At 47.1% G+C, this 12,191-nt stretch overlaps 1 protein-coding gene and 1 long non-coding RNA gene across 9 annotated transcripts in view; both read left to right on the plus strand.

The window, feature by feature from the left end:
• Nucleotides 1-1,493: 1,493 nt before the first annotated feature.
• Nucleotides 1,494-6,901, plus strand: LOC138848523 (uncharacterized). The gene is made up of 2 exons (XR_011386390.1): nucleotides 1,494-1,630; nucleotides 6,789-6,901. It is a non-coding gene; the product is annotated as an uncharacterized LOC138848523 (long non-coding RNA).
• Nucleotides 6,902-7,860: 959 nt separating this feature from the next.
• Nucleotides 7,861-12,191, plus strand: part of POLB (DNA polymerase beta) — a 33,877-nt gene continuing 29,546 nt past the window's right edge. For 6 of the 8 annotated variants that reach the window (XR_016229136.1, XR_016229137.1, XM_002720765.6 and 3 more), the window contains exons 1-3: nucleotides 7,861-8,096; nucleotides 8,326-8,383; nucleotides 11,576-11,642. Coding sequence is in view for 6 of the 8 variants with exons in the window: in XM_002720765.6 (XP_002720811.1) it covers nucleotides 8,036-8,096; nucleotides 8,326-8,383; nucleotides 11,576-11,642 (186 nt within the window). In the remaining 2 variants the exon portion in view is untranslated. Of the gene's footprint in view, nucleotides 8,097-8,325; nucleotides 8,427-11,575; nucleotides 11,643-12,191 lie in introns of all 8 variants that reach the window. The other 2 variants (XM_008273915.2, XM_089325935.1) reach the window with 1 other exon arrangement.

Raw genomic sequence — 12,191 nt, forward strand, 5'->3', positions numbered from 1 at the left:
GACTTTTGAAATAACCCAGACAAAAATAAAATGAAAAGAATTCTAAAGAATGAAGGAAGCACATGAGACATATGGGATACCATTAAGTGAAGAAATATTGCAAGGATAACTGAAGGAGAAAAGAAGGAAACGGCTTCAAGAACGCACTGAATGAAGTAATAGTTGAAAACTTCCCAAGTCTTGAAGGAGATATGGACATCCAGATATAGGAAGCTCTGACCCTGACCAGATTAAAAAAACATTCTCCAAGTCATGTTATAATTAAATTGTCAAAAGTTAGGGACAAGAAGAGAATCCTAAAGACAGAGAAAAAGGTCAAGTTACATATCAAGGAATGCCTGTTAGAATAGGAGCAGACTTCTCAGCCGAGATCCCACTGGTAAGAAGAGAGTGGAATGATATATTCAAGGTCTTGAAGGAAGAAGACTCCCAAGAATAATATATCTGCAAATCATCCTTTAAAGTTAAGGAGAAAGGAAGCATTTCCCAGATGAGCAAAAATGGAAAGAATTCATCACCACTGGACCTGCCCTACAAGAAATCCTAAAAGGAGTCCTAAATTAGAAGTAAGCATCATGAAAACTCAAGACAGTGTAAATATAGTAGCAGAACAGATACACCAAAAAGAAAGAAAGGAGATGCCATCCTTATCATGATAGGTAGCTAACAAAATGTAAACAGGAAGAAACAGAATACATGAAACAATCAGTAATTAGTTAACAAAATGACAGGAGTCATTTCTTATCTACCAGTATTAATCTTGAGGGTAAATGGGTTAAATTCCCCTGTTGAGAGATATAAATCGGCTGAATGGATTTTTTTTTTTTTTTTTTTTTGACAGGCAGAGTGGACAGTGAGAGAGACAGAGAAAAAGGTCTTCCTTTGCCGTCGGTTCACCCTCCAATGGCCGCCGTGGCCAGCACGCTGGGGCCGGCACACTGCGCTGATCCGATGGCAGGAGCCAGGTGCTTCTCCTAGTCTCCCGTGGGGTGCAGGGCCCAAGTACTTGGGCCATCCTCCACTGCACTTCCGGGCCACAGCAGAGAGCTGGCCTGGAAGAGGGGCGCCCCGACCGGGACTAGAACCTGGTGTGCCGGTGCTGCAAGGTGGAGGATTAGCTTAGTGAGCCGCGGCGCCGGCCATGTACAAGTGGACTTTAAGAAGCTCATGGAAAATGGAATTAAAGGACAAGCATATTTGGGTACAAAACGTTTTGAAATCCACATATAATTTTTTTCATAATGCAGGTTTCCCATGACCTCTTTGAAAGAGCCATTGCACAGCAGGTGTTTCACATTCCAAAGTCAGCTCCGGCTTCCCCACCAAAGCCTGCTCCTCAGTCTCCCCACTTCCCTACGAGGCAGCTTCATTCTTCAATTCCGCGGTCACATCACCACGGGGTCACCTCCGACTTCTCTCGTTTCTCCAGCCCCTCATCCGGATTGTCGGTGAATCCTGCTGATTCAAGCTTGAAGCTACATCCGGAATCTGGACTCTTCTCACTAGCTTCTCAGAATCACCCTGGCCCAAGCCATCACCTCCTGCTTGTGCTGTTCCCTGCCCCCTGCATCAGCCAGAATAATTATTTTAAGAATGAGGTCACATCAAGTCACGTCTCTGCTCAGAACCTGTAAGTTCCCACCTGACTTAGAGTAAAATCCAGTGATGCTACAGAGGCCTACAAGGCCCTCCACAACTGGGGCCCTGCACTCCTCTGGCGTCACCTTCTCCTCTCCGCTGCCACTGCCCTGGTTGTTCTCGGTCCTCGAGGTCTGCCAGTCTCAGCTTGCTCACCCTATACCACCCACACCATCCCCAGCTGATTCTTGATCCAAAGGTGTTCAATCCAAGTTAGGATCCTTTGGTACAACCCTTTGTTAAAGTGGTGACACAGTTTGTCTTACTTTGTACAGAATTTTCCAGTTCGCACCTTGGAATCCACCCTTGCTGTTCCTTCTACCCGGATTATTGCCCCCCAAGAAATGCCTATGGCCCCCTTTCTCTTCTCTTATTCCTCTGTAGCCTTCATTATCAGAGGGGCCCTTCCTGGCCACCTGCTCTGTGCTGGGACCCAACCCCACCCACTTCCCAGAGACTGCCTTTGAAGTCCATTCTTTTGGCTTGTTGTCCTGCCCTTACACCACCTGGCATTGAGAAATCCCCACAGAGCTGCACTGGGGTTGTTCATTGTGGCATCCCAGCACAGAGCAGTGCCCAGCACTTGCTGGGAATTGGAGAAGGGTTTGTTGACTGAATAATTTCCTCCTGCATCCTCTCCTCTACTGCTCTAGATTTTTTTTTTTAACTTGAGAACTGTCCTCTATCACATTTGTCTCAAGAACACCTGCACTATCTCTTTAAAGGAACTTTCTCTTTGGAATCTTGGCACAAGAGACCAGGGGACTGTCAGCTCTGCCATTTTTTTCTCCCGAGGAGACAAAACCAATAAAATTACCTGCTTGGATTGATTGGCAGAGGAGAAGATTCACAGTTTACCTTTCAAAATTATTATCTCCCATGGCAATTCCAATTCTCATTTCCCCAAGAGAGTCTACAGGCTGTGGGTTCCAAAATCTGGACCGCTTATTTTTGCAAGAGCCCGTGCGCTATTCCTGTGTGGAACCTTGAAGCAAGATTCATTCCAGCTAGCACTGGCTTCCCCCTGTGCAGTGTGTGGCTTTTTATAGCTCTTCCAACAAGCAATGGAGCTTTCACTTATCTCCCTCCTCTAACACTGCTGTCCTCAAAGTGATAGACATTCAGTAAGTTTTTAAATTGTTCTAGCTCTTTATTTTTTAAAAAAGATTTTATTTATTTATTTGACAGTTTAAGTGACAGAGAGAAGGAGAGCCAGAGAGAGAGAGAGATCTTTTATCACTGGTTCACTCTCCAAATGGCTGCGAGAGCCAGGGCTGGGTCAGGCTAGCTGAAGCCAGAAGCCAGGAACTCCATCCATCTCCCATGTGGGTATTAGGGACCCAAGTACTTGGACTATCTTCTGTTGCTTTCCCAGGTGTATTTGCAGGGAGCTCGGTGGAAAGCAAAGTAGCCAAGACTCCAACCAGCACTCTGATATGGGATGCCAGGATTGCAAGCAGTGGCTTAACTGACTGTACCACAAAGTGGCCCTATTTCATTTTTTTTTCTTTTAAAGGTTTATTTATTTATTTGAAAGGTGGCAGCAGCAGAGGGCAGGGACCTTCCATCTGCTGATTCACTCCCCAAATGTTTGCAACAGCTGGGGTTGGGCCAAGCCAAAGCCAAGAACCAGGAATTCCACCATTATGTATGGTGGGAGCTCAAGTGCTTGAGCCGTCATCTGCTCCCTTCCCAGGTACATTAGCAGGGAGCTGGATCAGAAGCAGAGTAGCCAGGTCCTGGGGCATCCTGAGCAGCAGCTTAACCAGCTGTGCCAACACCTACCCAGTGCTTTAGTTCTTATATTAGGTTTTGTTAGCACCCCATGATCTGTTAAAGTGACAGCACATCTTAGGGTGACTAATACATCCTGACTTTTTCAGTTTTAGCACTAAAAGGTCTGTATCCTAAGAAAGCTCTCAGTCCTTGCCACACCAGGATGATCAGTCAGCTTACATCGTCATGTGTTAATAGTCTCTGTAATTTGAAATGTTGACACTAAACTGTAGTTGAAGATATTCATTCAATACTACTTATTTACATAGTAAACAAAAATGAACTCCTGCTCTCATGGAACTTACCATTCCGTACTGGTGGGAGAAGGGGCAAGTAAGCAGTGGATAACAGACAAGTAACACATGTGAAAGCTTCAAATGGTTTTAAGTGCTACAGAGAAAGTCAGACATAATAATGGAATTGGTGTGGGGCTGTGAGAAGCAGGTGCAGGCATCTACCTAGCAGTAAGGAGTCCCATATTGGAGTGCCTGGGTTTGATACCCAGATCCAGCTCCTGAGCGCAACTTCTGGCTGTTGCAGACCCCGGATGCAGCAGTGATGGCTCAAATAATTAGGTCCTTGCCGCCCACATAGGAGACTCGAACTGAGTTTTGGCTCCTGGCCTCAACTCAGCCCAGCCCCAGCCCCAGCCCCTACCCCTGCTCCTATGGGCCATAGGGAAATAAACCCACAAATGGGAACTCTGTCTCTGTGCCTCTCAAATAAATAAATGGAAAAAATTAAGTATATAGAAAAGTGGAATTAGTATGAATTCCACTAACAGATGGGGAAAAGAGGCAAGAATCAACTTAAAATTTACTGTATTTGAGTAAAATTGACATGTTTTTTATCAGATTATTGTTGATAGCCCTTGCCTATATTCCTGATGAACTATGGTCTTTTAACTTTTTATTCGTGGAAATTTCTATTTAGTGGAGCAGTAAGTCTTTGTAATGTAAACTCAAAATATGTTATCTCAAAATTTCTTAAAAAAGAATCAAGAATTCTTTTGTACATTTATCTTCAAGATGCCTACTACAGACAACTAGGGCTACCCTATAGTGGTCTGATGTATGAGATAGGAGTTTAAGAGAGATCAGGGCTACAAATACAAATGTAGACAACTTCAAGCTAGACATGGCATTGCATTTTGAAAGGGAAAACTGGAAAAGGCAGAAAAGCTGGTTAGAGATCAAAGCCTGAGGCAATTTCCCAGAAGGGTTGGAGTGTCCAGCACACACACGCACACACAGACACACACACACACAGCCCTGCAGAATGTAAAGAGGGAAAACGCAGAGGCTGATACTATACAAGCCGACTGAAAACAAATTATTTTGAGAGTGATTAAGTGGATGAAATGAAGGTTGTTTCAAGAAAAAAAAAAAGAGAGAGAGAATTGATGGTTTTCTTTGGGCTCCTGGCACTGATTTTGAAAAAAAATTGTCATAATATTGATATAAAACAAAGCCCCAGGGAGGGCACTGTGTTGCAGTAGGTTAACTCATTGCTTGGGATCCCACGCTGGAGCCCTGGTTTGATAACAGCTCCTCTGCGCATCTGATTCAGCTTCCTGCTAATGCATCTTGGAAGCAGTGGGTAGCCCTCTCTCTCTGCCACTCTGCCTTTCAAACAAATAAATACATCCGCAGCTACCTACATCAGTACTTCTGAAAATTCAGAAGTGCCTAAAATATGTTAGTTAGATAACCTCTCTTCAGAACAAAATAATATGAATATAGCATATCTAGAGATTGGATAGGAAAAATATGAATGGAGGAAAAAGACTAGGGCAAATCATTTATTTTTATTTATTTATTTGACAGAATTATAGATAATGAGAGAGAGAGACAGAGAGAAAGGTCTTCCTTCCATTGGTTCACTCCCCAAATGGCTGCTACGGCCAGCGCTGCGCAGATCTGAAGCCAGGAGCCAGGTGCTTCTTCCTGGTCTCCTGTGGGGGTAAAGGGGCCAAAACACCTGGGCCATCCTCCACTGCCCTCCCAGGCCACAGCAGAAAGCTGGGCTGGAAGAGGAGCAACTGGGACTAGAACCCAGCGCCCATATGGGATGCTGGTGCCACAGGCGGAGGGTTAACCAAGTGAGCCACGGCACCGGCCCCCCAAATTATTTATTTTAAAAAGGTGGAAATTAAGCTACAGGAATAAAGTTAAAAGACAAGGAAGAAAAAATACAAAAAGAGTGAGCATTCATATTTAAAAATCTAACAAAGAGAAGAAAACTACTCCCATTAGAAAAATGAGCAAAGGATACAAATGGGAAATTTAAAGAGAAATACAAATGTTCATTAAGCACCACTTAAGATGTGCACTGATATTGCAAAAGAAAACACCATCGGGGGCCGGCGCTATGGCACAGTGGATTAAAACCCTGGCGTGAAGCGCTGGCATCCCATATGGGTGCTGGTTCGAGTCCCGGCTGCTCCTCTTCCAATCCAGCTCTCTGCTATGGCCTGGGAAAGCAGTAGATGGTGCCAGTCCTTGGGCCCCTGCACCTGCATGGGAGACCCAGAAGAAGCTCCTGGCTCCTGGCTTCAGATCGGCACAGTTCTGGCTATTGTGGCCAGTTGGGGGATGAACCATCGAAGACCTCTCTCTCTCTCTCTGCCTCTCCTCTCTCTGTGTAACTCTTTCAAATGAAAATAAAAAGAAAACACAATCAACCACAACCTTGCTAATTAGAGAAACTATCTAAAACATTATCCCATTATTGAAAATGAATTTTTAAAGGACTAGATTTGAAGTGTAGATAGGTATGACCCAAAATATTAATCGTGGTTTTACGCTGGATGGTGATGATGTAGGGAAGGAGTTAGCTAGCAAGAAGGAGCCCTTCCTGGCACCCCCATACATCCCCTTTCCTGTGCAGTAGAAAACCACAGCTTCTGCAAAACTACCAGAGCTGGCACCAACCGAAAACGTCCAAGATGGCTGCCCGGTGTGTCCCTGCAATGATCTTTAGTTCCTTATACTGGGATTATAATGAAATTATCACGGCTGACACTCCTACTGCCGTCATGCATCGGACACCATGGCACTCCCAAGATTTTCAAAAAAGTGCAAGGAAATGGGCAGTACAGAGCTCCACACCCAACTCTGCCCCTTATGACCACATGATTAGACACCTCCCTAGGCACCACTTCCTGTGCCGCTGGACTGAACCTCCTCCGGTCCGGCTCTGGCTGGAGTACACCCGCACCTGCTGGGTGTGAACTTTCACTTTGCTTGCAAATAAATCTTGTTTCTCTGCTGACCATTACCTACCTCTTGTCCCCGAATTCTGGACCCAGCCGCCCCATGTCAATGAGGTATCACTGATTTTAATATTTTTTCTCCTTTTCCACATTTTTTCAGATTTTTTGACAGCAACTAGGAGTGATTTCGGGTGAAGATTTTAATCTTATTTTTGTGCAAAGCGATCGCCTGGCATGATGTGTGTGAAATAAAATATTGATGTCATACTCCCATTTCTTAAGCGGACTGTGTATTTCCCAGATGTGGATCATCATGGTTATATCAAGGCTTGCCTCCCTTTCTTAGAGTCTTGCCATCACTTTGTTCCCACAGAGAGAGGGGAATTAGAAATAAAATATCCTGATGTTTGCAAGGAAAGCTTCCTAGAGTGGCGCGCTTTCTTTCCAGACCCCTGTGCCGCACAAGGCTGCCTTGCAGTGCTGAACACACTGTTGCCACAGACAGCGCTGGCATTAAGTTGCCTCACATACACACCACGTGGCCTATTTGGTGACTGCTGTCGCGCACATGGGCAGATGCTTCAAAAAGTTCGTCAAAAACTGGCACTATCTTTTCATTCCATTTCTCCATGAAGGTTTTGACGCCCCCAGTCCCCTCCTATACGTGAGTAGGGAGTCCTTGGTCCTCCATCTTCCGCCACTGTTTTATATACGTCAGACCCAAAGTTCTGCTTTTCCCCTTCGATGGAAAGAATTCCAAAGAAATGTTCGGAACAGAGGCCAGAACTGTCGCATAGCGGGTAAAGCTGCTGTTTGCGCTGCCAGCATCCCATGTGGCCGAGGGTTCGAGTCCCGACTGTTGCACTTCCGATCCAGCTGCCTGCTACTGCGCCTGCTGGGATAACCCAACTCCCTGGGCCCCTGCACCCACGTGGGGGCCCCACATGAAGCTCCTGGCTCCTGGCTCCGGCCTGGTCCTTACGGCCATTTGGGGAGATGAACCCGCGATGGAAGCTCTCTCTGCACTCTCTCTGTAACTCTGCCTCTCGGAGAAACAAATACGTCTTTAAAAGCAAAACCAAAACTCCGCCGGCCTTCCTGAAAGCACGCCGTCGGGATGGGGCTCTGAGGCGCCCGTCTTCCCACGGCCTCCCCGGGCGCCCCCAGCTCTCCTCAGCGTCTCCTCAGCCGCGGCGGAGAGGCCCCGCCCGCCGTGACGTCACACGCGCGCCGCGCGCCGCGCGCCGCGCCTCCTGTCAGAGGCAGCCATTGTTCGGCGGCTGGCGCCGGCCTCGCTGGGGCCGGGTCCCTCCTGTCCACCTTGCGAGACGCGGGCTGTCCTTCCAGCGGGGAGAGGGGCCCGGTCCCCGGTTGTGCGCACCCTGGAGCCCTTGGGTGCAGGTCACCATGAGCAAACGGAAGGCGCCGCAGGAGACCCTGAACGGCGGAATCACCGACATGCTCACGGGTTCGTACCGGGCCGGGCCCGCCGGCTTCCTTCTCTCCTGCCGCCCCGGTGCCTTCCCTCCCTCGGCTCCTGCCCGGCAGCCTGGTGGGGGCGGTGGGGGCGGCCCCTGCAGCGCGTCGTCAGGCGCGGGGCTGCTGCAGGTGCTCGCCGTCCGTCGAGGCTGCGCAGCCCCCGCGGGTCTCGATTGCTCGGCGCTCGCGTTCACCGGGGCTGCTTGTTGCCTTTGCAGAACTCGCTAACTTTGAGAAGAACGTGAACCAGGCTGTCCACAAGTACAATGCTTACAGGTGGGACGGCATGCGCTCGGGGACGCCCCTGTTTAGTGCGGCGGTACGCTGGGCCGAGGGGCTGGCGGGGCGGGGGCGGGCAAGGCGAGGGTGGTTCCTTACACAATACTTCTGGAAGAATTTGGGCAGAGCTCCGTGGGCTCCCTTCGGATAAGTTCCCAGTTCTGAGTGAAAACCAGTGGAGCCTGTTGTTGGTCCCGTCATCAGACGGGAATTACTGGAAATGCGATGTGTTTGTAAGCCGTAACGAGAGACAGGTCTCCGCTGTGAAATGGATGTGCTCAAAGAGGCACATCTTTCCATCGGGTTGGTCCGTGACTGATCCTGTTACCTTCATGGCTTCTCTCCCCGTCCCTCTCGACATGGACCCAGCCATTGTCACCTCATCCACCTGCTTCCACTCCTTAGCCTGTAAACATGTCCAACTCCCTCCGCTCTCTGCCTTTTTAAGTTCTATTTATTTGGAAGGCAGCCTACCACAGAGAGAAAGAGGTCTAGCATCTGCTGGTACACAAATGACAGGTCAGGGCCAGGCTGAAGCCAGGAGCCAGAAACTCCATCTTGGTCTCCAGTGTGGGTCGTGGGGACTCAAATACTTTGGCTGTCATCTACTGCTTCCTGGGTGTATTAACAGGAAGCTGGATCAGAAATGGAGCATCCAGGACTCTAACCAGTGATCCAGTACAGGATGTGGGCATCCCAAGCATATGTTTATCCTGCTGTGACACAATACCCATCCCATCCCTCAGCTCCTTTTATTTTTTCTTTTAAGATTTATTTTTTTGAAAGACAGAGTTACAGAGAGAGGCAGAGACAGAGAGAGAGGTCTTCCATCCACTGGTTCACTCCCCAGATGGCCACAACGGCCGGAGCTGTGTTGATCCAATGCCAGAAGTCAGGAGCTTCTTCCGGGTCTCCCACATGGGTGCAGGGGCCCAAGGACTTGGGCCATCTTCCACTGCTTTCCCAGGCCATAGCAGAGAGCTGGATCGGAAGAGGAGCAGCCGGGACTAGAGCTTGGCGCCCATATGGGATGCTGGCACTGCAGGCCGGGGCTTTAACCCGCTGTGCCACAGCTCCGGCCCTTCCCTCAGCTCTTAAAAGCAATACTGAAACAATCTTAACTTCCTTCTAGCTAGTGCCTTATCTCTTTGCTTGCGTTAACGTCAGTCTTGTTGAATAATCAGTATTCGGTCTCTGGACTTCACAGTCCTTAGTCATTTCGTATCCCGTTAGAGTGTAGTCGCCATCCTGCCGTTCTCTGGACATGCTCTCACCAACACCTTGTTGGGCTCTCAGCGGCATTCCCCGCTGGCTCGTTCATGAAAGTCTTTTCCGTGGCTTCCAGGAGGACAGTCTCTTCATCTCTTCTCTCTCAGCCTTGATTGCTGATAGTTCCCAGAGATCTGCCCCTGAGCCCTCTTTCTTCACTCTCACGCTTTCCCTGGCAATCCTTCTGTTGTTGGCTTTGAATACAACTTACATCAGTGACTCCACGTATGTGTCTCATTGGGCTTTTCTCCAGGATTTTAGTCCCATAGTCCTTTTATCTCAGCTCTCCCCTTCCTATTCCTATCATAATTCAAAACTGATCATGCTCATTGCTTTCCTTACTACTTCCTGTGACGTCCGATGTGATGTAACTGTGCTGTCGTCCACACACTTGATGATACAGAAATCAGAGGTATTCAGCCCTGTATTCTGGGTGGGTCACAGCAGTCTTCAGAGTGGAGGTGTTTAGCCTTGAAGGAGTTCATCAGGGGACAAGTGAGAGGAAGAACAATTTAGGCAAAGGAAGCAAAGTGTGCCAAGGCATATGCTGATCACATCAGTAATTCAGTTTGCTTATGGGGTGTGGTCTGAGTGGGAGGTAACTCTGTAAAACAGGTGATGCCCCACTGCCCCATTTTGCAAATATGTAGACATGTTCTTTTGTCCTTGATACAATCCAAATACGTCATAGCACACAAAAGGCCTTTCATGTTCTCGTTCTTACTCCCTTTCAGGCTTTTCCTCACAATGCCAGGTACCTGGCACTACTTGCCTCTTCTGAAGTAATCCCCTCCATACACTGCCCTTGGCCGACGACTCCTTAACCTTTAAATATGTCCTTTCCACTGTCGTCATCGTTATATGTTCATAAAGAAGTTGAATTCCAAACCTAAAGGTCTGTGTGTGCTAGAACAGAAGGAAAATGCAAAGTTCCAAAGACTGTCCCAATATTTATGCTCTTGACTTACCTTTCTGTCAACATTGACACAAAACCGTATTTCCCGTTGAAATTATGGACAGGATGCCGTCAGTGAGCTCCTGAGGTATACTCCATCACCAGATTGCTGAGTTGGATAGTTGGATATGTGTGGAGGTGGGCAAAATAACAGGTCACTGCTTTTATGCTGAACTGAAACGGGAGCAAATTTTTTTTTTTTTTTTTTTTTTACAGAACTGGTATAAGGACATCAGTGAATACAGTTTAAAACCATGAATTCTCAAGTAATCATCCATGAGGAGATTTGGAATCTTAATAATTCAAACACATGTTTTTATGAAACAGTGTTGAGCAGTTCCTTTTTTTTTTTTTTTTTAAAGATTTATTTATTCGAGAGGCAGAGGCAGAGAGAGAGAGAAAGAGAGATCTTCCATCCACTGGTTCATTCCCCAATTGGAGCTGTGCCATTCCGAAGCCAGGAGCTAGGAGCTTCTTCCAGGTCTCCCATGCGGGTGCAGGAGCCCAAGGACTTGGGCCACCTTCTACTGCTTTCCCAAGCCATAGCAGAGAGCTGGATTGGAAGTGGAGCAGCCGGGGCTTGAACTGGCACCCATATGGGATGCCGGTACTGCAGGCTTTACCTGCTATGCCACAGAGCCACCCCAAACAATTCCTAAAAACCAGGTATTTAGGGGGAAAAGGGTTCCAATGGTATTTTCTCCTTGTTCCCACCAAAAAAGGAAAGAATGCTGGTCTCCTGAATAAAGTTATCCTCAAATGTGAGAATTTTCAAGATACTTTAAAAAGTTAGCAATGTGGTAGGTGGTCTATTAGTTCATCTAAGTGTTAAGATTTATATAGAACTGAAAAATTAGCTATCTTGGTGAGAAATATGAGCTGGATATTTGCTTTTTTGTATATTGCAGTTTTTTGTATATTGCTTTGCTGAATTTCTAATTGGTTTACTATTTTCTTCCTTATAGAAAAGCAGCATCTGTTATAGCCAAGTATCCACACAAAATCAAGAGTGGGGCGGAAGCTAAGAAATTGGTAAGTTTTGTGGACAAATGGATTGAAGAATTCACTCATGTACAATTTTGATGGCTTTTCACAAAACAAAACTCACCCCTCTGAGGCTGCCTTGACCCACACAAGCAGATATCACTGTTCCTGATTTCTTGGAATAATATGTTGTCTCAAGCAAACTCTTTAAGCTCAAACTGGATTTGGGGGAGGATAGATTCAAATTTTTAGATATATACACACACACACACACACATACACACTTAACAGTTTTCTATATGTACATCCTCACACTCTGGATTTAAGCCTGAGTATTAGTTCTTAGGAAGAGTATGGTAATGGAGTGGTGCTAAATCTGGCCCCTAGCTGTCTCCCTGTTGTCCAGGTGTAGGGACTTACATGAGTTGGTGTTAGTTCCCTCCCTACTAATAAACACATGAGTTGGTGTTAGTTCCCTCCCTACTAATAAACACATGACTAGCCCCTCCCACATTGCGGTGTGCAGCCTGTTCTCTGTAAGGAATTTCCATGAAGCCCTGCACGCTGGTAGTCTCAGTTCCTAGGTCACATCTCATG

The sequence above is a fragment of the Oryctolagus cuniculus genome, chromosome 2 (assembly GCF_051225735.1).
Source record: "Oryctolagus cuniculus isolate XC-2025 breed Fujian yellow rabbit chromosome 2, ASM5122573v1, whole genome shotgun sequence".
In the NCBI taxonomy this organism is placed as follows: Eukaryota; Metazoa; Chordata; class Mammalia; order Lagomorpha; family Leporidae; genus Oryctolagus; species Oryctolagus cuniculus.